Here is a 24,984-nt window from a genome sequence, read left to right on the forward strand (position 1 = left end):
AAAAAAAAAAAAATCTTTAAAAGCGTGTCAGCAGGGCGCCTGGGTGGCTCAGTTGGTTAAGCGACTGCCTTCAGCTCAGGTCATGATCCTGGAGTCCCTGGATCGAGTCCCGCATCGGGCTCCCTGCTCGGCGGGGAGTCTGCTTCGTCCTCTGACCCTATCCCCTCTCATGTGTTCTCTCTCTCTCAAATAAATAAATAAAATCTTTAAAAAAAAAAAAAAAGCGTGTCAGCAAATTTCACCAAATTCTCCATTGCCACTCACTCAATCAAATTTTATACACTATTCCATTTGAGTCCAAATGGATGTATTAGAATCAGATCTCTCATGAAAATAGAAAGCTGATTAATTTTGACATTTCTACACTCATTCTTTCTACCCAATTTTAGCAGAATTCACAGAATCATCCCTACCTCCTGTCTTTTCAATGTCCAAAGCCATTCTCAAAACAAAAGCCAGCTATAAAGTACTGTGCGCCCAGTGATTCTGTCCTCCACTCTTTCAGCTGCTTAGGGCTTTGCGGAATAAGATACTTAGCAACAGATTTAAACGATACTTAAGAGATTTGAGGAATTCATCCTCAATGCATTATTAAGAGTTTCCTTTAAATAACTCTGGTTATTAAATAATCAAATAATAAAATTATTATAATATATAATCTATTATAATGGGTTATATAAAATATTATAATAATGTTAATAACTAAAATACATTAAATAATTGTCTATTAAACAATTATTGGGTGTTTACTACAAGTCAGGCAATAAAAGTAGGCCTTGTGCATTAAAGATGAGCAAAACCCGAATCGCCGCTCTCAGGTACTCCAGTAGAAAGAGGACATTCAATCAATGTGTAGGTATTTTTTCTTTTCTTTCCATATATATATATATGAAATATACATTCAATATATATTCAATATATGTTTTATGTAGGCTCCGCCCCAGCATGGAGCCCAATGTGGGGCTTGAACTCACAACCCTGAGATCAAGACCTGGGCTGAGATCAAGAATTGAACCCTTAACTGTCTAAGCCACCCAGGTGCCCCAATGTGTAGGTTCTTTAATAGAAGTCTCTGTAGGGTACACTGGGGAGGAGGAGGAGGTATAGGAATATTTAGTGTAAATATTAAATGGATGGTTAGCTAATTGATTAAAACATGGCAATGAAGTCATTCCCTCTAAACATGGGCTAGCGCCTGTGGAGGCCAGATCTTTGCATTCTGTCACAGCCACAATGTCAGTCTCCCAGCCTCAAAAATATATCCTAGTTCAAGAGGCTTGAAAGATAGTATGATTAGATTATCGACAACTTGTCACTATTTTCAGGAAGACAAAAAATAAAAGTATACTGACACACAGCAGGAACTCAATAAATATGAATTCCTTTTCCTTCCTAGAGTGGTAAGATGCAGGACTCTGATGGCTCTGAGGTTCTGTCCTGCACTATCAAATAGGAAGAACAGTCCCTATTTGTTCTTTTACCCTCACAGTATTGTAAAGATCCAATGAGGAAGCAGATATAGTACTTTTGAAAATATGAAGTGCTACACAGTCTTATCTCAATATGATTTGCACAGACATCCCTGAAAGATATTCTGAATTTTCCTGGGGTAAATCAATAGCTAAACTTTTTCTAGAGAGGCCAAAACTTCAATCAGGTCCAAGGGCTGCTGGTCTACCTCAGCTCCCAGGCTTGTTTAGGTTTCAGTTCTATATTTTATTCTGCCCTTCAAAAGGGACAGATCTACTGTGCATTTCTGACTTCGTAGCTCATGCCCTGTATAGATCCAGAAAACCTATGTGCAATTAAACAAAAGAAGTGTCCTGGGGCAATGAGAGGTTAGAAATGGTTCTTTACAAAAAACCAGAAAAAGGATGGTGAAAAAAATTTAATAATAAGAGTTCAATATAAGTAAAGATGTTACTTAGATACTACAACTTGACATTTATTACTTCTTACCTTCTCGTTCCTGGTTCTTTATTTTTACTGGTGGAACTATCCAGAGATACTTGAAATTTGTCAGCAGAAAGGCTTTCAGGATTCTGGCTTATAGGATAGTCACTACTTTTCTCTGAAGTTAATACTGCTTTAAATGGAATGAGAAAACAAAGAAATCTACTTTACTGCTTTGTCCCGATGGTGGTAATTCAGGTGAGGATATCGATTTTTTCAAAAGCAGCAACCTGTGACAATCAAATTGGTTTGTTTTTTTTTTTAAAGATTTTATTTATTTATTTTTTAGAGAGCGAGCGAGAGAGAAACAGCATAAGAGGGGAGAGGGTCAGAGGGAGAAGCAGGCTCCCCGCTGAGCTGGGAGCCCGATGTGGGACTCGATCCCAGGACCCTGGGATCATGACCTGAGCCGAAGGCAGATGCTTAACCATCTGAGCCACCCAGGCGCCCTCAAATTGGTTTTTAAACAAGTATATCAAACAGAATTTGTAAACGTAAGTGATGCAGCACCAGATGAAACTAAATGACTCAAAAATAGTAGGGACAATGAAAGGAAACACTTTAGGACGGAGTAAATGAAGATACCTGGCTGAGACGAGGCTGGAAAAAAACATACATTTTTTGGCCCTGAATGATAAGGAAACAAGAATAGGAAATGAATTTTTAATCTCTGCAGCAAAATAAATTATCCTGGGGCACCTGGGTGGCTCAGTTGGTTAAGCGACTGCCTTCGGCTCAGGTCATGATCCTGGAGTCCCTGGATTAAGTCCCGCATCGGGCTCCCTGCTCGGCAGGGAGTCTGCTTCTCCCTCTCCCACTCCCCGTTTGTGTTCCCTCTCTCGCTGTGTCTTTCTCTGTCAAATAAATAAATAAAATCTTTAAAAATAAATAAATAAATAAATAATCCTAAAGTTCCCTTAGATAACAGGGAAGAGAAAGTACTGGAAAGCACAAAGCACATTCTCTACTGCCTCCACATCAAAGACTGTAGAGGATGAGAGTTTGAGTTTTTTGCACTTGTGGGGAAACAGGGGAGAGGTCGGATGAGAAGGAAAAAACAGGTGACATTTTGCTTCCCTTTTTCAATGACTAAGAAAAAAAGCAAACCAAAAAACCAACACACACAAAATCCAAGGTGCTGACTGATAAGGAACTTTGAAGTAATCTATGGAACTGCTGATGAAATGGCACAGGAAAAGGAAAACACACACAACAGACCCAAGGCAAAGTTCTGGCATCTTGGTGTGTCTTTTTTATTTATTAATTCCTCTATGTATTATTGTACCACTGCTTTCTAGGAAATGCCTTCAAGGCAGAAATCTTTTAAAAAGCAAAAACAAACACTTAAAATTACAAACGTCTTCTACCCACTAAAAAATCACTGACTGTAATTTATTTTGAGCTTTTATTAGAAAAGCTCAAATGCATATATCAAGGTAGAAAAATTTAAACAAAAGGCTATATTTATTAAATTTTTTGTTTGTTTTTTAAAGATTTTATTTATTTGACACAAAGAGAGAGACAGCTAGAGAGAGAACACAAGCAGGGGGAGTGGGAGAGGGAGAAGCAGGCTCCTGACTTGAGCAGGGAGCCCGATGCGGGGCTCGATCCCAGGACCCTGGGATCATGACCTGAACCGAAGGCAGACGCCCAACAACTGAGCCACCCAGGTGCCCCTAAATTGTTTTTTAAGTCACTGGGTAGCTTGGGGGAAAATAATCATTGATCTCCCGAGTTATTCCTCAAATGCATTATTTCTAGTTTGCTTTATGTCTATCTTTTCTGGACCTGTGCCTTTCTAGGAACACAGGAACTCCCAACTGCTGAAAGCAAGCAGTCTTACAGTGAACCAGCAGGTTTTTCTTTCAACTGTGTATCATTTCCCCCCAAATACAGGGTGATAATTGATAAAAGGTAATGTGTAGGGATGCCTGGGTGGCTCAGTCGTTAAGCGTCTGCCTTCGGCTCAGGTCATGATCCCAGGGTCCTGGGATGGAGCCCCACATCGGGCTCCCTGCTGAGCAGGGAGTCTGCTTCTCCCTCTCCCTGCTGCTTCCTCTGCTTGTACACTGTCTCTGTCAAAAATAAATAAAATCTTAAAAAAAAAAAAGGGTCATGTGTAGTCTCTAAGGAATCACACCAAATAATTAAACACTGGAAAGGGTTAAAAAAAAAAAAAGTGAAAGGGTACGAGGGTGGAGGGGAGAGCCTCAGACACAAACACAGGTATTACAGTCATTCCATGGTCTAAACATTTGGCATATGAGTTGCTCTTTTTTTTCTTTTTAAGATTTATTTATTTGAGAGAGAGAGAGCATGCACAAGAACTCAAGAGCAGGGTTGGGGGCAGACAGGGAGGGAGAGAATCCCAAGCAGACTCCTAGCTGAGCACAGAGCCCCATGGAGCTCAATCCCAGGACCCTGAGACCACAACCTGAACCGAAACCAAGTGTCAGACGCTTAACTGACAGAGCCACTCAGGTGCCCCACTCTTTTCAATACAATAAGGCTCAAACTACAAAGAAATTAAACTAACCTGAGTTAGATCCAATAACTCAATAGTATACAAAAAACCCAGGACAAAAGTTTTCTGCTCTTCTTCCTTAATCCTTATTTCATAAAGCAGGACCCAGAGCCCAAGTCCTGGAACAGTCTCTCTTAAATCACCCCCTCTTCTGGGGGTCTTAACCTATTATATTCTTCATGGGTAGGGAATATGGGCTAGACCAAACATTTAATAAACTTACTGCCTATTATGTACTAAGAATTATGCAAAGTATTGGGGGGGATCAAAGGAAAAAACATCAGGGAAGAATGAAAGATACTAAGAAATGATAAACTACAAAATACAGAACCTAAAATGAAATTCAGTTCTAAGAAATGATAAACTAGGGCACCTGGGTGGCTCAATTGTTAAGCGTCTGCCTTTGGCTCAGGTCATGATCCCAGGGTCCCGGGATCGAGTCCCACATCGGGCTCCCTGTTCCACGGGAAGCCTGCTTCTCCCTTTCCCACTCCCCCTGCTTGTGTTCCCTCTCTCCTGGTCTCTCTCTGTCAAATAAATAAATTAAATTAAAAAGGAAAAAAAAAAAAAAAAGAAATGATAAACTACAAAGTACAGGACCTACAATGAAATTCAGTTTTAAAAAGTACATAACCCACCCACCCCAACTGATTCAGAATTTCCAGGGCAGAAGCCTGGGAATTTTTAACAAGTGCTTCCAGGAATGAACATACTGCAGGACAGAAAAGCTCAGATGCATCTGAAAATCCCTTCCACTGTAACGGACTGTGATCTTACAAATGCTAACGTTTGCTTCATGAATGACAGGTAATCCAGGAGGGAAAAAACCCAACAAAGTGCCTGATATGAAACAGCTTTACCTGTAGAGGGAAGTACACATAATTTATAATGGGTAAGGACACACATTTGCACAAAAATATGCAGGCTTGGGAATGACCCCTAGATAAACCCCAGGACAGATTTATGCTAAGGGCAGAACATTTGATGTAAAGACTCTAGTAAAAGGGCTTTCATCATTTTAAGAATATTGGATCAGGCACATGGGTGGCTCAGTTGGTTAAGCATCTGCCTTTGGCTCAGATCATGACCCCGAGGTCCTGGGATCCAGCCCCCGAGCCCTGCCCCTGCACCAGCAGGCTCCCTGCTCAGTGGGGAGTCAGCTTCTGCCTCTGCCCCTCTCTCCGCTTGTGCTCTCTCTCAAATAATAAAATCTTTATTTTTTTTAAGATGGTATTTATTTGCCAGAGAGGGAGAGAGCACAAGCAGAGGGAGCGTCAGGCAGAGGGCAAAGCAGGCTCTCCCCTGAGTAGGGAGCCCAATATGGGACTTGATCCCATGGCCCCAGGATAATGGGCCTGAGCTACCCAAGTGTCCTTCAAATAATAAAATCTTAAAAAAAAAAAAAAAAAGAATAATGGATCTTAAATACCCATAATCCTGCCATCCAGAGATTAAAATATATATATATAATTTATATTTATATATAGGATCTTAAATTATAGATTTTATATAGAGATAAATATATAGGATTTTAAAAATAAAAACTGGTGAAATCCAAATAAGTCTACAGTTTTATTTGTTACTAGTAATGTACCAATGTTGGTTTTTTGGGTCTGACAAAAGCACCATGGTAATGTAGGATGATATTAGGGAAACCAAAACTAGATAAGGGGTAGAATTCTGGCAGGAACCCTCTGTACTAACATTGCTACTTTTCTGTAAATCTAAAATTATCCAAAAATAAAAGGCGCATTAAAAAATATGTCCATACAGCTGAAGGTAAACAAAACTACCCTTCCGAGATCAAGAAGTTTGCTTAAGGGGCGCCTGGGTGGCTCAGTTAGTTAAGCATCTGCCTTCGGCTCAGGTCATGATCCTGGGGCCATGGGATCAAGTCCCACATTAGGCTCCCTACTCAGGAGAAAGCCTGCTTCTCCCTCTGCTTCAACATTTACTCACCTACCTCAGAAATCTGAGGATGCTATAATTTCATGAGAAAGAAGACTGTGAATAAGTTTACTATAAAGGATAGAATAAAAGCTCCTGACAAAAATGTTATACAGAGATTCAGAAGAAATTTCCAAAAAGGTTTTCAAATCCATAGTAAAGCATAATGTATAAAAATATAGCACTTATGAAATTTTAAAATGAAAGAAAGAAAGCCACAAGAAACACGTTGTCTGCAGATCTTCAGGAAAAAATAAATGTGCACACACAACACTCCAAAGAGGAGACAGTAGATTTATACACATATTCAAAGCCAGACAATAACATTTTCTATGTTGTGCATTAACATGGAAAGTCTAGTCTGTTTTTAGACTGAAGATGCTGAAAGCACCCCAAAGAAGAAAACTGTGCTGGGGACGAGACTTTGGGCTTCATTATCTGGGAGATGACTAAATGAAGGTACGGTTACAAAGAACGCATTTAAGGAAATACATTTTGAACCACTGCCATAGCAACAGAGTCCCGAGCTTCTCATGCATGAGCTACTGTTTCTCCCTGAACACAAAAATACTGCAAGGCACATTCTGGGACCAGGGCCACACTATTCTGGAGAATTAAGACTTGAATTCCTAGAAAGACGAAAAGGCAGGCCCTAAGGCCTCCAGCAGGGCTGTGGAAGGGAGCAACGAAGAAGGAACCTTCACACTAAGTAAGCTGGGTAGGTATCATGGAGACAGCAGTGAAGAACACTTTGGGAGGGCTCACCACACCTGCCTGTCCCTAAGCAGCAGCTCCCCTGTGGAATCTGTGCCTGTGCACAGCCTCTCACCCATGTGTCTGCTGATCTGCCCCTGTTTACAACCTGCCTGATGTGCTGTCTTCCACAAGGGTCTGTCCAATTAAAGACTCAAACTTCCAGATCACTTTCCTTCATTTATGCCACGTTATTCCTCAGCTCAGTGCTTCCTTTTTTTTTTTTTTTTTTTAAAGATTTTATTTATTTATTTGACAGAGAGACACAGCGAGAGAGGGAACACAAGCAGGGGGAGTGGGAGAGGGAGAAGCAGGCTTCCCGCCGAGCAGGGAGCCCAATGTGGGGCTCGATCCCAGAACCCTGGGATCATGACCTGAGCCGAAGGCAGATGCTTAATGACTGAGCCACCCAGGTGCCCCCAGTGCTCACTTCTGATCAATTCCAAGCTGCCTGGTTACTCCAAATGCCTTCTCTCAGAGGTCCATCTGGTCTTGTTGATAACCACAATGGTGCTATAAAGCGCCTGCCTCTCCCGCATAACTGGACTTTTTGTGGATCATGGTGCAATTCCTGACACCTAGGATAGCTCTCTCTCAAAATCAGAACACACATTAAATAGGGCTTTCGGGGAGCCTGTGTGGCTCAGTTGTTGAGTGTCTGCCTTCGGCTCAGGTCATGGTCCCAGGGTCCTGGGATCGAGCCCCGCATCAGGCTCCCCGCTCAGCCGGAAGCCTGCTTCTCCCTCTCCCACTCCCCCTGCTTGTGTTCCCTCTCTCGCTGTCTCTCTCTCTCTGTCAAATAAATAAATAAAATCTTAAAAAAAAAAAAAAAAAAAGGGATTTCGGACCTGACACCACTGTTAAAAGACTAAGTCTGAGTGTTGTTTTTTTCTAAGCTTTCTAGAACGAAGAGTTGTCTATTTCCAGTCTCCCCCATCACTCTCACTTTCCTATGGGCTCCCCATAGCATCTCCTCATTGTGGGTACTCAGTCAGACGATGCCATTTTGTGACTGTCTTGGTTACTCTATAAGGTAAATTAGGTGTGAGCAGGGACCAGAGGCAAGGCTCTAAATAAAATTACCCATAGAGTGACTCAGCAAACCTATGCTGAGCAAAGAACATAAAATGTTGGAGTTAGGCCCACACTTTTTTTTTTTTTTAAGATTTTATTTATTTATTTGAGAAAGCGAGAGCGAGACAGCGTGAGCATGAGCAGGGGGAGGAGCAGAAGGAGAGGGACTAGCAGACTCTGCGCTGAGCACGGAGCCAGCTGTGGGGCTTGATCCCAGGACCCTGAGCTGAAATCAAGAGTCAGATGCTTGGGCGCCTGGGTGGCTCAGTTGGTTAAGCGACTGCCTTCGGCTCAGGTCATGATCCTGGAGCCCCGGGATCGAGTCCCACGTCGGGCTCCCTGCTCAGTGGGGAGTCTGCCTCTCCCTCTCTCGTGCTCTCTCTCTTTCTCTCTCTCAAATAAATAAATAAAAATTAAAAAAAAAAAAGAGTCAGATGCTTAACCAACTGAGCCCCCCAGGCCCCCCAGGCCCACTCCTTTTAGAAAGATAAAGGCTTAGGGAGGAGAAGAATTCTGCTTAACATACCAGAGCTTGGCCAATATGACAAACCTCTTTCTGATGTGTTTTGTTCCGGATTGAGCAGCTCCTCCAGGGCACAAGAGTCTGCTAGGAGGGGAGGGGAGCTGTGAGAAGGCTGGCTCCCATGCTGCTCTAACACAGCTTCCAGTTCGGCCATTTCCTGCTGGAGCTTTATCAGGTTATCTTGCATGGTATCCCTCTGCTGTAAACACAAGAAATGACACCAGGAAAGTCACACTCTTTTAGCAACTTGCCAGAGAGCAAGAATATGTCACATCAATTGATTTTAGCATGGGAACCAAAACCACCTCATATGGAATTATGAGTTCTGGCTGAACACCTTTTAATTCAACCATATTCCTGCAATTAATGCCCATGAAATTATTTCAGAATAATGTTAGGGTGGGGGAAAAAAAACCTCTTCAAACTCTCCCAAATAGACTTGGCTTTACTGTGATGTCCTTTCAAAGCTGGTTATTTTCTTTTAAAGCTAGGGAGCAAAAAAAAAAAACCTACAATGAAGGTACTCAAACACGATATTTAAAATTAGCATGATTCTGTTAACATTTTACACAGGCTGTGTTTCACAGATTTGGGACAGTGGGACTCATAAGAGATTTGGATTAGTCCATATAGTAACGTCTGATTTCTGGCTGCTGAGGACTCTTCTTCTGGGATTCTTTGACCATTTAGTTTCTAAAAGAGAGAGAGCAAAGAGCTAATCCATTGATTTATCTATTTGTTCAACAACTATTCGCTGACCATCTATTATATGCGAGGCACGTTCTAGTTCTGGGGATTATAGTCCTCATTGTGTTGCCATTCTGCATGCGGAGAGGGTACCTAGAGATCACCTGCTGGAGGGAAGGATCTAGCAGAAAGAGCCCTGGGAAATCCTGTAAGGACAGTTATTGTTTTCAATTCAAGATAATGGGCTCTTCTTGCTTATGGGGCTTCTGATGTTTATTTCTCCATTTCAAGAAGAAATCTGCTAAGCCTTAGGTTTTTGGTAAGTAAAGAGCTTTCCAAAACATACATTTCTTCATCACTGTTAAAAGGAACATCAATGGTTGCCGGAGAACCCCAGGGAAACAGACTGTTTCACCCTCCGTTGCTTCTGATCCTTACAAATGACTTTGCCCTCTACTAAAAACAAGCCATCTACTTTCTCCCACAACACTGAGTTCACAGTTTTCAGGTTTTCATGACCAGAAAACGTATTCCCAGCGTCACAAAGGCTTCTGCTGCTGCCGAGACCGCCCTGTGGCCAGCGTCTGCGGCAGCGCCATCGCCACCACGTGGTGCTTGTGGGTAGTTCTGTTGCTGATCACAGCCTGGCCCTGGAGCTGCCTCAGTAAATCTGGAAGGAAACTGAGTGCACAGCTATCTGATAAGCTTCTGAAGCCCTATTAGTCACTTCTGGCATGACCATCACATCTGAACCTCTCTGTGGCCATTAAATAGGTTAGAAAATCAGGAAAAATAGTAACAGGAGAACTGTAATTAGAGAACTTTCCTTTGGGCTTTCCCAAAGGAATTACTTTATAACCTAAATTCCCTTGCAGGTAATTGCCCAGATACATTTGGGAGACCAAAACCAAATTGCTTACTGAGGCTTTTTTTTTTCTAATTCTAATTCTTAAGTGTTTCTGGAATTGGCCCTATTCTTCTTTTCTATTCCCAACATGCTACTCTGATCTCTTTTAATACAGCTGCATTACTGTGGAAGTTCTTTAAAAGCCATGTTTATCATGTCTCTTTCTTCCATAAGAACCTTAGGGGTATACCATTGCTCAGATAAGTTAATACTTTCTGAACACCATATAATTATTACTCATACTGCCCTCAGGATAAAGTCCAAATTCCTAAGCACAGCATTCAAAAGGCCTTTCACACCCTGATCTTTTATTTCTTCCCTAAACTACCCATGTGCCCTGTTTTCCAGTCACAGGAAAACTGCTTTCTGGACATTTCATGCCTCGGTGTCTTTGCCTCGATTGCTGCCTCCCTTCTCTTTCTACCTGGAAAAACTCTTCTCCTCTTGTGAGGTCCAGCTCAAATGGCTCCTTTGGAAGTCCCCACCATCTACATCTACTATCAGGAACGATCCCCCACTACCTCAGTCATACTGCTAATGCATTAGTATATCGAAGTGGAATACTGGACACTTCTTGATGGGAGGAATCGTTCCTTAATCATTGTGTTCCTGATGCCTAACAGGTAGTAAGTACTCAGTCAATGTTTAATGCAGAAATGAGTGAATGAATGAATGAATGAATACAATTAATCAGTCTTTGATTAAAAACAGATACTAATGGTACCAAATTAGGATTTCTCTATCTCCTATATACTTCTCCTTAATTCAGTTTTTAAACAGATAGAGGGAAAAGATCCTGCTTCAATCATTTTGCCTGTCTGTGCTACTCTAGATTTAAGTTAGCCAGGAAATCTGACCTTAAGTCTGTTTTGGGGTAAATGCTTGATAAAAGCCTTTGCAAAATGAATCTTGAACAAATAGACATATCTCTGGGAATAAGATCGGGAATATGAAAAACAAGGAGGTTGGACAGAATCAGAAATTGAGACCTACAACCTTAAAACACAAGGGACAAAAAGGTGAAAGGCATTGGTGAAAGGTCAACAGAGCCCCAAATCCACACCCACAAAGGATCATAGGAGTTGCAGAGAAAAGGTCTCCTTAGTCTTTTTGTTCATTAGTCACCATGGCAATCCCGTAGACGGGGAGAACACTGGTGACAACTCAGGTGCGGAACAGGTTTCTTCCTGACTTCCTGACCAGGTTTAAATCCTAGAGGGATCTGCTCTGTACAGAAAACAGGCAAAGACAAGCCCTTTCTTTCTGTAGTCCTCACAGCAATGCCAAGAATTAGATTTTAAAACTGGATACCACCTGTGTTGGCAAAGATACAGGGAAATGGGAATCATCAAGTACCACAGGGGCTGGAAGAATACTCATTTGTTCAGTCCTTCTGAAGAACAATGTAACAATATGTATCAAAGACCAAACATTCCAGTCCTAGGAATTTATACTAAAGAAATCATTGGGAACATGGGCAAATATTTAGTAATCAAGATACTACTACAGGAGCACCTGACTGGCTCAGTCAGTAGAGCATGCAACTCTTGATCTTGGGGTCGTGAGTTTAAGCCCCATGTTGTGTGTAGAGTTTACTTAAAAAATAAAAAATAAAAGATACTACCATAGTGCTGTACATAATAGCAAACTGTGCCTCTTACCCTGCAACCCTCATACTCAGCAACAGGTCGAATAAATCATGGCTTACCCAAAAGACAGAATACTATATGTAATTAAAAATCAATCACTGAAGAAAACTTAATGACAGAAAAAACAACATTACAATGTAAGTACATGGGGAGCGCCTGGGGGGCTCAGTTGGTTAAGCGACTGCCTTCGGCTCAGGTCATGATCCTGGAGTCCCGGGATCGAGTCCCGCATGGGGCTCCCTGCTCGGCAGGGAGTCTGCTTCTCCCTCTGACTCTCCTCCCTCTCATGCTCTCTGTCTCTCATTCTCTCTCTCGCAAATAAATAAAATCTTAAAAACAACAACCACAACAACAACAATGTAAGTACATGGAGTAGGATATAAATATGTTTTAAAGGTAAGGTGTACACATCCTCTTGTGCACATACAGAGAGAATGAAGAATATGTAACAGTAAGTTACTAATAATAATTACTGGGTAACCCACAGAACTTAGTATTTTAAATAACTAATGTACATACATGGTATAAAACTCAAGGCACAAAAGGATATTCAGGGAAAAGTAGGGCTTCCTCCTTCTCCTCCCAGTCTTCTACTTCCCCGCTCCGAAGGCAACTACTATTACCTGTTCTGTGAAGATGATGGTGTTAATCTTTAAACGCTGTGATAGAGTGCTTTTTCGAGACTGTTCTTTCTGTCATACTGGAACATTCATGTTATCAAATGCCGTAGATATGACAAGGCTCTTATCCCATTCATAAGTAACCCCAATATTGGTCTTGACCATGAGATACAGGAAGTAAAATTGTGTACTTTCTTTTTTAAAGAAAAAAGAGGACTTACAGGCACCAAAGAACAAACAACTACCAGATTAGAAGAGAAAGAACAAAAAGAAATCTCCACGAAACAACGAAAGGCTAGATCGTCTCTAACAGAAAGAGAACTCTGTAGGTTCCAATTTGGTCCCGAGAATAAACACACCCCTCTCTTTGATACAGTAGTGCTTTCACAGATATTCTTTCTATAGGGAGAATTCGTTTTGAAGGTTTAGCTTATTCATTAAATTCAGGATTGAGTGCTCTCAGCCAGCTAGTATGTATGTGTGTGTGTATGAAACAAAAGGCAGCATGAGTTCCGTTCAGATGCTTACAATCTACTTTGAGGAGACAAGGTACCATGAACTCTAAAAGATGACACAAGCAAATGTCAGAATGTGGGATGCATGCTACCAAACGCTGAGGACACAACAGACACACACCCACACAAGCTTTTTACCTGAGTGGTTAAAATATCACTCTGAGAGGAAAACCCTGAACAGTCTTCAGAGAGGCTTGTTTCACTCTCGTACCCGGATGCCACTTCACCTTAAATGATGACAAAAATAGCCTCAGATGTAAAAACAGACAGCACATACTGCAACTTGCTGTACCCATGTCTTCCCATTGGCAGGACAAACTTCACTTTCGGGTTATGCAAAATGATTATTACACTCCTTGTTTTGGGACACCCGGATTTCCTCTTGGAAATCATAACAACGAAAACCAGAAACAAGTCCACCAACGATTAGATCTCACGCAAAGAAGATGTGCTAGTTGGGTAAAGGACTTCTAAGGAAAGGCACCTTAGGAGGAACATGTGTAAAGTTTAAGAAGCAGTGACTTTAGTTGCACTTGGAAACTTGTAAAACGTGCTCCCCCACAAGGCATCAACAGTTAGCTCATTTCTAGAATACGGACGGGGGCAAACACAAAAACCTGGTTCCAATACCTAAGTCTGAATCCACACTCTGCTCTTCTTCGTGATTATCTTCTTCCAGGCCAAGTTCCCTTTCATCATCATCTGAAACCAGTTCCTTGTCACTCAGAACGTCCAGGTTTTCAGACTGATGCCTCACTTGTTTGGAAGGAGGATCAAACATCAAGAAAGGATCCTGGGTATTTGTATTAACAGTCAAGTCTTCCAATGCACTGCACTGTGAAGAAAATAAGCTACCAGAACACCTCGCTTCCTCACTAAGGTGATGTTCCTGGGATGCCTTTGCTGATGGCACTTGGTTACTGAGGTCACTTAAACTACTCTTCAGTGAGTCTAGGTTCTCCTCTGTTTTCTTAGACAGACCCTCTGTGGCAACAGCATTGTGACTGGTAGACTGAGAAGGTGTGTTGGTTACTTTACCAAATAGTAAGTGTTGGAAGCAGGGAAGCTCTTCCTCCTCACTAGATGTGTTCTCTTCTGAGGACTCTAATTTCCTGGCCCCTCTTTGGTGACCCTGGGCCAAATGTGTATCGTCTAAAGGGCTAGGGCTCCTTCTGAATTCTCCTTTCTGGACACTTTTGCTAAAAACAGCAGATCTTTCCTTAATGTCACTTTCAGCAAAAAGTGACATTTTCCCCATTACTTTGTCACCATTTAATAGATCATCGGGTGTCTCCGAACAAACCTGAGAAGCACAACTACTTCCCATAGGTTGTTCAGGGTTATCTAAAATTAGACATGGAGAGAAATCTGCATTAACAGACAGAACTACGCCTTCATTTTCTCCTTGCCTTTTCATTTCCGGATGTTTACAGTTACTTACAGGAAGGCTTTGCTTATAGACTTCAGGTTGCATAAGACCTAATCTGAGCATAGCATTTAATTTAGGTCCTCGGTTTCCACCTAGCTCTGCCTGAATGTTTTCACCACTGGAACCTACTTCATTAATACTAGAGCCTACTTCATTAGTACTGGAACCTACTTCATTAACACTGCTTGAGCTGACTTCTTTAAAAGTGCTTTCTCTGATGTTATTTTGGCTAATTGTGCTCACTGTACTTTGAATGACACTCTCATTTCCCATTGCTCTTTCAGGTGACATTGAATGTTGCTCAAACCTTTCCTCTGACGGGTTTTTCTTACATAGGGTTTTAACAGATGATCTGATGGGAGAAAGTGGTGGTATATGATAAGGGTTTTGGGAAATTCCATGGTTATTTGCAATAAGGAGTTCAGTTTCCTTGCCTCTGAACTGAGATGACTGACAAAGCCTAGCACCTCCTTTTATGCTACATTTGGCATCATCGCCTGGCTTCTTAGCTTTCTGACTAACTGCAGAAAAGCCTGCAGTTGCATGAACTGCCTGCACATACTTGATTTCAGACTCTTTCTTTCCCTGATTTTCTTCTTTCTGTCCACATTCAAGAGTGACTTTTGGACTTTGTTTCCTTAAGGCCCCAGAGTGGGCACAGACCGTTGCACAGTCCTTTTCTGGATCTCCTGGATTTGAAAACAGAGCAAATGACTGACGCTTTGAAACCCTGAACATATTGCATAAATACTGCATATCAAGTTCACTCTCTTCCATTTCTATGCTTGTCTCCTGAGTGTGGTTATCTTCGCATGTCAATGGATCTGCAAAACCCTGTATGTCATTTCTAGCATCTTTAGAACAACCATGGATAGGTTCCTTGGGGTTTTCAATTGCTGCGCACAGACTTGCACGTTGATTTGGTGCTGTTTTTGCCTTCCTTATTAGGGTGTCAGCTCCCAGTAACGAGATACTGTCCTGAGTGCTGTAATCAGTATCAGGTACCAATGAAATATTGGTACTCTCTACAGATCTTTCAGTTTGCAAACCTCGTCCTCCACTCAATAGCAGCTCTTTGGGATCTCTGGTACCATCAGACACTTGAATCGTTCCTCGGCTCTCTTCTATTTCTTCTCTTCGAAGGCTAGGGTTGACAAACTCTTGAGGTTTATTAGAACTTGAACAGTTAGGGAAAAACCCAGGTACGTTTGTTAAATTTAGCTCTGGAAAAGCATGACTGGCAAGTCTCTTATTTATCTGTTCACCTGGCTTACTACCCTTCTTGGCTCCAGTTGCAGGTTCTTTATCTTCCATAAGCTGAAGCGTTTTGCTGTGTCTGACTGGCATTTGGTCCAGATGTTGTTTCTTCATCTCTTCACTGCTAGAACAACTATCGATCTGTAGTTCGCTATGATCAGGTGGGCTTGGATTTCTATTGACTACAAATTCAAGCGCACAAGCGTGCCTGGTGGAGGACTTCCTCCTCAGCCTGTTCTTCTTAGGGGCTTTCGAACTGGAGCTATTTAATTCCAGTTCCATAGTGCTTATACTGCTGCTTATCGGTTCAGCTTTGCTTCTAAAAGCAGATTCTTTTTCCAATGATTCTGTTGGGTTAGCATTTTTCTCATTCTGAACATAATCACCTTTTGTTTCATTCTCAGGACCATTATTTGTAATATTCATCACATGACCATTTCGCTCGATTTGGTCGGTTCCCTCAACTAGCTCTTCAGGAGTCTTTGGAACAACGGCCAAATCTACTTTCTTGATAAAATCCTCAGGATGAAGGCCTGATGTAGTTCTCCTTTTACGCTTTACTTTATTCGTGAGGGGATGGGCTCGCGTTGTCTGAGGTTCTATAGCACATGCTTCTATAATTAGATCTTCATTCGTGTGGCTCACGTTAGGGAGGCTTGCCTTCCTCCGGTAGGTTTTCCCAAATATTTTATCTTCGATATTACTCTCTACTGACTTGGTGTGGACTCTTTCACTTTCACATATCAAAGCATCCTGAGGATCACTGGCCATTAAGTCTATTTTCTCAGAACCAGAATATCCGTCCAGTTCATTTGGAACTTCTATTGCACCAGCTACTTCAGTATTTGATTCAGATCCCCTGTCATGTGAGTCATCGGGAGTTAACATTTCATCACTTCTGGAAAACCACTCATTAACTTTCTGTATGCTACTATTCAGTGTTATCCAAGGAACATCTTGGGAATCTCTAGGACTGTCAGAGCATGGAGGTTTCTGTTTCTTCAGTTCTTTTCTCCCACACAGGGGATCAGCATTCAGAAATACCTTTTTCTCTGTGCTGGGAGTCTGCCTATCATTACATGTTTCCTTACTTTCAGCCCATCTGCTCTGTTGGCTCCTTGCTAAGCCAGGCTGTTTGTTTTTATTACAGAATTCAGCCTTCTCTACATTCATTCTGTCTTTAGTGAGTAATAAACTGCTGTTCCCATGCCATAATGAGCTGGCATGAGTATTTGTGCCACATGGCTCCACATGCAAGTTTGAAACAGAAATACCCTGATACTTTTCTGGATACTTCTCAGTTGCATGCTTCTCAGTGGTGGTCAAATCTTTATTACTGGATTGATGATGTTCAATATTTGTTATGTCCTCAGAAATTTCACAAGCAGCTGAAAGTATACAAAAACACAAGGTGCTTAAAAACTGCATTATCATGAAAAAATATGTACACTTAATACAACTTGGAAATAAAGCACCTGGCTATTTTTAGAGAAACTAACCTCAGAAACCACCAAGTATACTGAAGATGAAGCTCATGCACTTTCACAGAATTCCTATTTATCTAGATTCTCATTATTTCCACTCATGATACTTAAAACTTTAACTTCAGAATTCTCCCTGTTCATAAACCACACCTCCTATTTCCCTAACCTCTGACAGTGAACTAAAAGCAGACTGGGTATCAGATATACAGTGCTCTGTTCTATCTTCCGACTCATACTCCCTATATTTAAATACCAATGTATAGGAAGGGAAAAATGAAGGGGGGGAAATCGGAGGGGGAGATGAACTATGAGAGACTATGGACTCTGAGAAACAAACTGAGGATTCTAGAGGGGAGGGGGGTGGGGAATGGGTTAGCCTGGTGATGGGTATTAAAGAGGGTACGTACTGCATGGAGCACTGGGTGTTATATGCAAACAATGAATCACGGAACACTACATCAAAAACTAATGATGTAATGTATGGTGATTAACATAACACAATAATTAAAAAAATAAAAATAAAAAAATGCTAAAAAAAAAAAAGATAAAACACAAACACGTCAGTTAAAAGTAAAAGGCAACAACCAGTTACATAGGGTACTATTATAATCACATCAGCCTCGTGCCATTGAAACAGATCAGCCTGTACCATGACATTTGAGAAAGAAGGACATTCTAACTCTGCAAAGAGATGTTGTGAATTATAAATGTCCCAAATGGTCTTCAGAATAATCTGATTACAGTACAGGATCTACCCATTCTCTCTTCAACGCCTGTTAAGTTGGGAAGACTTATCATTACCCTTTTTTGCAGAATTCAAACTGGCTTCAGCCCTGGCTCCTTGAGGGGTGATTTGTAACAACTTGTCACCTTCCACACTACAGAGAAAAGACAGAAGCCTTAATGAGAAACACTAGTTATATGCTCACGGAGCTGTCAAATAAGCAAGATCAAGTATTTTAGCTCCTCTAGGCATGGTTGCAGTAAGCTGATCAATTTGATTCACTTTTTGAAGTTTGCACTCTGCTTTAGAAACTTCTAGTCAAAATGAAATGGTCAAACACTGAGGAAAAACAGTCACAAAAATCAGAGTAGTCGCATAGATACATTGCTTTATGGACGGGCAAAAGAGAACTAAAATTTAAATGGTAGCCAAACAATACCCAAAGATAGTAAAGGAAAAAAAAAAACCCAACATAATTTAAAAGTATATTTTAATGAGAAAGCAAGAGCAAAGATACTTAAACAAAGGGAGCACTGGGATAGAGCAGACATTCTAATAGAACACAACGCTGCCTCTGTGCTTCTCTTCCAGCTAAAAAACATTTTCTCCCAATGAGAGATTAGGAAAAAGTCATTTGCAAACAAGATCTGACTGGCAATGGTACCACCATAGTTCAGACAAGCCATCACAGATCTTAGGGTTAAGCAATAATTCCTAAGGAAAGCAATTTGACAGGTAACCCAGTTGGGGTGGGGGGGTGGCTTGTAGATTATTGTATAATTTATATAGACAAAGCTTGAGAGATAGATGGAATTAAGGAACAAAAAAAGAATTGAAAATGAAGTCCTTTAATATTTTCATGAGCCAAAATGCTACTGTGCGTGAGGAACTAAGTCAGACACAACCGTCTGCTGGAAGCAAGTCTGAGCAGAATTCTGTTATTTTATACTCTTCTGGACTCCACTAAGAGGTTTTCTCACCTATAAAAAGTAAACTACCTTTAAGCTCTGTTCCAATGCCATGATTCTAACCTAAATACCAATCCTTAATATTAATTAACTAAACACAAAAATGCCAACTACACAGACACAGGCTCTCTTTAACTCACCTGCAATAACTTGCCTTATTAACTGTATCTTCAGAAGAATCAGATCCTAAAAACATTCCCCAGATAACAAATCAATAAAAGGATTTTTACTGAAAGAGTTAAACTCAATAAATGTACTCATTGCACAACAGATATTCATTCAAGAAATATTACTGCACACTCACTATATATAAAATCTTCAGACATAATGAAACATATGGCAGGTCACACAGAAGTCCCAAGTCTGAATCACAGCTCTGCCACTTGCCAGCTTTGTTTTCTTGGCAAAATGTCTTAACCTCCATGTGCCTTTTTTTGCTCATGTGTAAAATAAGTATAATAACATTAACAACCTCATGGGTTTGCCAAGGATCTTAAATGAGTTTTGCAAGTAAGGCCCACTAGTGCCTGGACCGTGGTAAGTGCTCCTAAATATTCGCTATTATAGTTATTTTGATTATTTTTATGACACAACACCTGTTGTCTTGGGACTTATGATCTTTAAGAGGGGAAAAGACATACAGGTAATTTCAAAAGAATCTGGTAAGTGCTATGGTAGACATATGGTGGTGCTTGGGAACCTAAAGAGGGTCACTCTTTCCAATTATAAATACATTCTAAAAGATAAGACAATTAGAGAGACCTGTTTGAACGGAGCTCTGCTCTTCTTAAAAGTCTTCCTAGTCTAGTACAACGTATCCTGGATCCCTCCAAATGCTCTAGCCATCCCATCATGTTATTTCTTATCCCTACTCTCCATCTTCCCAAAGCATGTTTACACATGCTATAATCAAGACAGCCTTCCTTTGTTCTCTTTATAAAATAAGGGTCTTATTTTATAAAAAGGTGAGCGCTACATCTTTTACACTATCTGTAACACACCATAAGGCTGGAAAAATAAAATTATTTTATTTCCACTTCCCAAAGTTCCCTGTCATTGTATAAATTATGAGGCTTTTGGTATAACTGTAAGACAATAATCCAGCAACTATTATTCTAAACTTACAAAATCTGTGTCTCTTACCCAATTCAATGTAGACAGACTTATTCTGAGGCTGTATCTGCTGCTTTGTCCTCAGAGATCTCACAAGTCCAAGGTCAGAGAGTTGAACACTAAGATTGGTTTCCTGCTAAGCAGTACAGTAAAGAATGATCAACTAATTATTGGCCGGTTCTGTGTTTCTTTTCTTGAAGAGAAACTCCAGGCCATGGACAAAACAGACCATCATAATTAGCTAAAATTTGACACCTGGAAAAAACACTTGGCAAACTACAAATCAAAATGTATGAGTTATATGTGGTTTGAATATTTTTTCCTCTCTCTGTTGTTTTAAGCTTTTCTAAACTGAATTATGTATTATCTATGTAATTTTTTGAAGAAAAGCATATTTTGAAGCTAATACTTTGTGTTATAGTATAGAAAGGGAATGAAATTCATTTAGTACACATTTCCAATCACATCTGATAACAGGGTTATGAATAAAAACCCAGCAATCCTAAAAACATTCAGTATAGGAAAGAATATTTAAAAATCCTACATTACTTTGATGAAACTTTCCTTCTTTTTGAGTCCTTCAACATCTACTGAAAAATGAATGCTGGTATGATGAGAACTATTATTTTTAAGATCTGCATTATTCATTCATATGCAAGTAACAACAGAGCAAATCACTGCATTTTCTTTGACAATTACACCTCTTAAGTTGAAGCAATTCTCAAATGGTAAAAACTGACTTTTTTCCCAGGCAACTTTTCAAAGAAAATAAATTAGAAGATACTTCCTCATGCCTGAAGAATTGCCGTGAGATGGTTATTTTAAAAACCAGCAAGCTCAAACCTTAAAGACATCAGTGACCTCATGGCTATTTTAGACAAGCATCAGAATGGATAAAGCACTAAAGCAGGGGATGGACCCAGGTCTCTCTTGCCCACACTAGGTACATGGACCTTCTCTCAGCTCTTGACCAACCACTTAATTTACTATCTTACCTTGTTTACTGCCTTTTTTTTTAAAAAGAAGTTTTTATTTTTTTAAAGATTTTATTTATTAGAGAGACAGCGATTGAGCAGGAGGGAGAGGGAAAGATAATCTGAAGCAGACTCTGCGTTGAGCACAGAGCCCGATGCGCGGCTTGATCCCATGACCCCCAGATCATGACCTGAGCTGAAACCAAGAGTAGGATGCTTAACCGACTGAGCCACCCAGGTGCCCTATGTTTACTGACTTTTTACATAAATCCATGAGCATCTAGCACCTTCACTAATTCACAATGCTCAATAAAGAGATGTTACCAAAATAAATGAAAATGGCTTTACCAAGGTAGGGTTTTCAGGTTCACTCTGTCGAAGTCTTTTGGCACGGTTTCGATAGCCCATACTTTGGATAATAGAAACTTCCTCCTTTAGATGCTCAGGAGAGTTATTTTCCTTTTTTGAAAAGTTATAGCTGTTTGCAACTATGAATTACAAAGGGAAATGTTATTGTTGTAGTTAGAAACAATATAGTAACTGTATCAAAGAACCAAAAGAAATCCTGTGTATGCTCTCTCTGGTTTGTTAAGACAATGCATTAAAGCTTACCTAACATTTTTTTAATCTACCTTGGAAATTCTACTCCTAGGAAACACACAGACTGTCAAAGTTATTTCTAATCTTTTTTTTCCCCACCTCAGTACTAACAAATTTGCCTATTAATACCATATTTCATTGAATCCAAGATACCAATGATGCAAGACGCACCATTATTTTTTACGCCACTTAGAGAGAAAACACACTAAATTAACAATGGCACACCACAGGTGGTAAATTGCTCCCAATTTTGGAGATGCTAAAATGTGAAAAATGTGCATCTCAGGACCTATAAAATGAGGTGTGAGACCAGCGGGAATGATTTAAAAAATAAATCACAGATAAAGAGTTAAAATTAGCATAGACCAAAAGGTGCTACTGCCTATTCACAGAATAACTGTGAAAACTTCCTGAGTTTTAATGGGCAGCCGCTTGAGTGCTGGCGCCCGGGGCTATGCAACACTTACACTGCAATCCTGTGTCAAGCTCAAAAGCATGAATGATTTTCAACAGCTCTTCAACAAGTTGACTAAATCTTGTACTTTCTTGTAGGCTTCTGAAATTAAATTGTTTGAGAAACACTCAGCAAAGGATTATCAACTTCTTAAGGACACTAAAATAAGGAAAGATGCGTAGACAAAAAACAGATGTAGCAACAGTAAAAAAAATTCTATTTAGAGAACAGAGCTATCACCGGCATTAAATCAAAACACCATCAACATCAGAACAAACTGTGTGTCAGGATTGGTTGTTTTCTTTTCTTTTTTTTTTTTTTTGCCATTCAAGCCTACCAAAAGCCTATTCTCTAAAATAACAGTACTGTGAATCCATAGTAAAAGGCGAAAGATTTATGCGATCTGAAGAGAAACCAGAGTATCCATAGTAGATATAAATCCACTGCATAGAGAACTTACCATTCTTAACACCTGAACTCCATCCACCCAACCTCCTAATTTGAGCTCTCAGGGATTTCTGTGAAATGATGATTTTGTTACTTCAAAAGCAGATAGACTGATGTAGGAAAGATGTTAGGGTTCGAAGCCAAGAATTCTTGAGACGTCTTTGGTGCAAAACGGTGGTTTTATTAAAGCACGGGGACTGGAACCCGTGGGCAGGAAGAGCTACAATGGGGTCATGAGGAGTGGCCCATTATATACTTTCAAGTCAGGAGGGAGTTAGGGATAGCGTAAGTCTCTAAGGAATTTTGTAAGCAAGGTTTCCAGGACCTTGAGGGGGCTAGTTATTGTTAGGAAAAGGTCATTTACTCCTGTCTAATAAAACCTTAGTCACAGAATGGTGATTAACATAACATAATAAAATTAAAAATTAAAAAAAAAACCTTAGTTATGAGACCCTTCAGATGTATATCGGTGGGTCATACGCTTGGGGGATGATTGCCAACATTATCTTGGGGGTTAGAGATAAAGGAATTTTTATATGTTAAAGTAGACTTACAAGATCCTGGAGGGTCAGGCTAAGATTGCCATTTGCCCTGGGCAAAGTGTCAACATGGAGGCAGTTGAGTCCCTAGAGGAATGTCACTCTGCCTGTTTCAAGGACTTGTCAATGGACTGTAAGTAGTAAGGAAATTTAATAATTTTTCTTCTGCCTTTGTTTCCCACATCATAGATGATAATGTCAAAAGAAAGATTTCGGTTTAGGAAAAGTTGTAGGACAATGTAATTCATTTATTCCTTTAAATATCTGAGTGACTACTATGTGCCAAACATTGAAAAAACAGCATTGACTGAGACAGAAAAAGCCAGTGCCCTAGGAGAACTTACGTCCTGGTGGGAGGGACCCACAATGTATAAACACGCTGTGTGTGTATAAATAATTACGTAGAAATAAGCGCAAGAAAGAAAAAGAAAAGCAGGACCTGGAGACAATGGGGGCAGAATGGTACAGTCCCACTTTAGTTAAGACTGCACGTTTTTGCGCCATTCAGAAGCGTTAGAAAGAGGCAATGAATTGCTAATACCTTTATAAGACAGATCTACCATAAAACTTTCAAGAAAATGACTTCAGAAATAATTTACTCCGTTAGCCTAACACTCGCTTATACATTTTTTCTACTGATGAATAGTTTGAGAGGAACACCGGCTCTATTATGGAATTTCTACTTTTTCCTCTGTTGATGTTTCCAACTTCCCATCACTACCCAAATTAGATACCTTTTGGTTATATCGTTCTTACACAAAGGACACTGTGAAGGTCCTTTCCTCTGGTTGAGAAGTTTCAGCATACAAAATCTATAAATTATAAAGAACGAAAAGAACAATTCAAGTTACTTTTTTTTTGGTAGACAGTATTCAAAAGGCAAATAGCCATGAAAAGATAATCTCACGACTGCCCTTAAGAGCCATTTTAAACGTAATGGCAGGTGAATTACAACCAATGGCTTTAACTGTTTTTAGATGCTGCATAAGCAGAAAACCAAACTACATAAGCAATGATCTAAGAAAACTGAACTTACATGCATAGGGCTGACTGTTATGATCAAATAAAACTAATTAAAAAGTTAATATGGCATATTTAATGATATATTCATAATTATTTCACATTGCATAATCAGATATAAATGGTAAATAGTTTAAGTAAAACAATTATAATTAGTTTAAAAATTCGGCACGTCACTACAAAGCTATAGTAAATCAAGACAGTGTGGTGTTGGCATAAAGACAGACCTATACATCGACAAAACAGAACTGACAGTAGAGAAAAACCCATATATCTAAGGTCAGTTGATTTTAAACAATGACACCAAGATAATTAAATAGAACAAGAATAGTCTACCAACAAATAGTGTTGGGACAACCAAATGGTCACATGCAAAAAGAAGAAGCTAGAATCCTCACACAATCCAAAAAAGTTAACTCAAAATGGATCACAGAATTAAATGTGAGAACTAAAACTATAAACCTTTTGACCTTGGGTTAGCAATGATTTCTTAAATACACAAACAACCAAAGAAAAAATAGATACATTGGTCTAAATCAAACTTAAGAACTTTTGTGCTACAAATAATACCATGAAGAAAGTGAACGGCCAGGGACACCTGGGTGGCTCAGTCGGTTAGTGTCTGCCTTCGGCTCAGATCATAATTTCACGGTCCTGGGATTGAGCCCTGTGTCAGGCTCCCTGCTCGGCGGGGAGTCTGCTCCCCCCTCTCCCTCTGCTCCTCCTCACCTCCCTGACTCATGCTTGTTTGCTCTCTCTCTCTCAAATGGAAGGACGGAAGGAAGGAAGGAAGGAAGGAAGGAAGGAAGGAAGGAAGGAAGGA

The 24,984-nt window shown here is 40.2% G+C and overlaps 1 protein-coding gene across 2 annotated transcripts in view; it reads right to left on the reverse strand.

Moving 5' to 3' along the window:
* Nucleotides 1–24,984, reverse strand: part of BRCA1 (BRCA1 DNA repair associated) — a 63,934-nt gene that overhangs the window by 21,834 nt on the left and 17,116 nt on the right. Inside the window, exons 4-14 of one of the 2 annotated variants that reach the window (XM_035027210.1) lie at nucleotides 23,876–23,953; nucleotides 22,169–22,257; nucleotides 21,450–21,589; nucleotides 20,158–20,263; nucleotides 19,155–19,200; nucleotides 18,124–18,200; nucleotides 17,113–17,226; nucleotides 13,783–13,908; nucleotides 13,291–13,379; nucleotides 8,802–8,973; nucleotides 1,960–2,086 (exon numbers count right to left, since the gene is read on the reverse strand). In XM_035027210.1, the coding sequence (XP_034883101.1) occupies nucleotides 1,960–2,086; nucleotides 8,802–8,973; nucleotides 13,291–13,379; nucleotides 13,783–13,908; nucleotides 17,113–17,226; nucleotides 18,124–18,200; nucleotides 19,155–19,200; nucleotides 20,158–20,263; nucleotides 21,450–21,589; nucleotides 22,169–22,257; nucleotides 23,876–23,953 (1,164 nt within the window). Of the gene's footprint in view, nucleotides 1–1,959; nucleotides 2,087–8,801; nucleotides 8,974–12,386; nucleotides 12,646–13,290; nucleotides 13,380–13,782; nucleotides 17,227–18,123; nucleotides 18,201–19,154; nucleotides 19,201–20,157; nucleotides 20,264–21,449; nucleotides 21,590–22,168; nucleotides 22,258–23,875; nucleotides 23,954–24,984 lie in introns of those variants that run through there. The other variant, XM_035027209.1, reaches the window with a different exon arrangement.

The sequence above is a fragment of the Mirounga leonina genome, unplaced genomic scaffold, assembly GCF_011800145.1.
Source record: "Mirounga leonina isolate KUSES-001 unplaced genomic scaffold, KU_Mleo_1.0 Mir_200, whole genome shotgun sequence".
NCBI lineage: Eukaryota > Metazoa > Chordata > Mammalia > Carnivora > Phocidae > Mirounga > Mirounga leonina.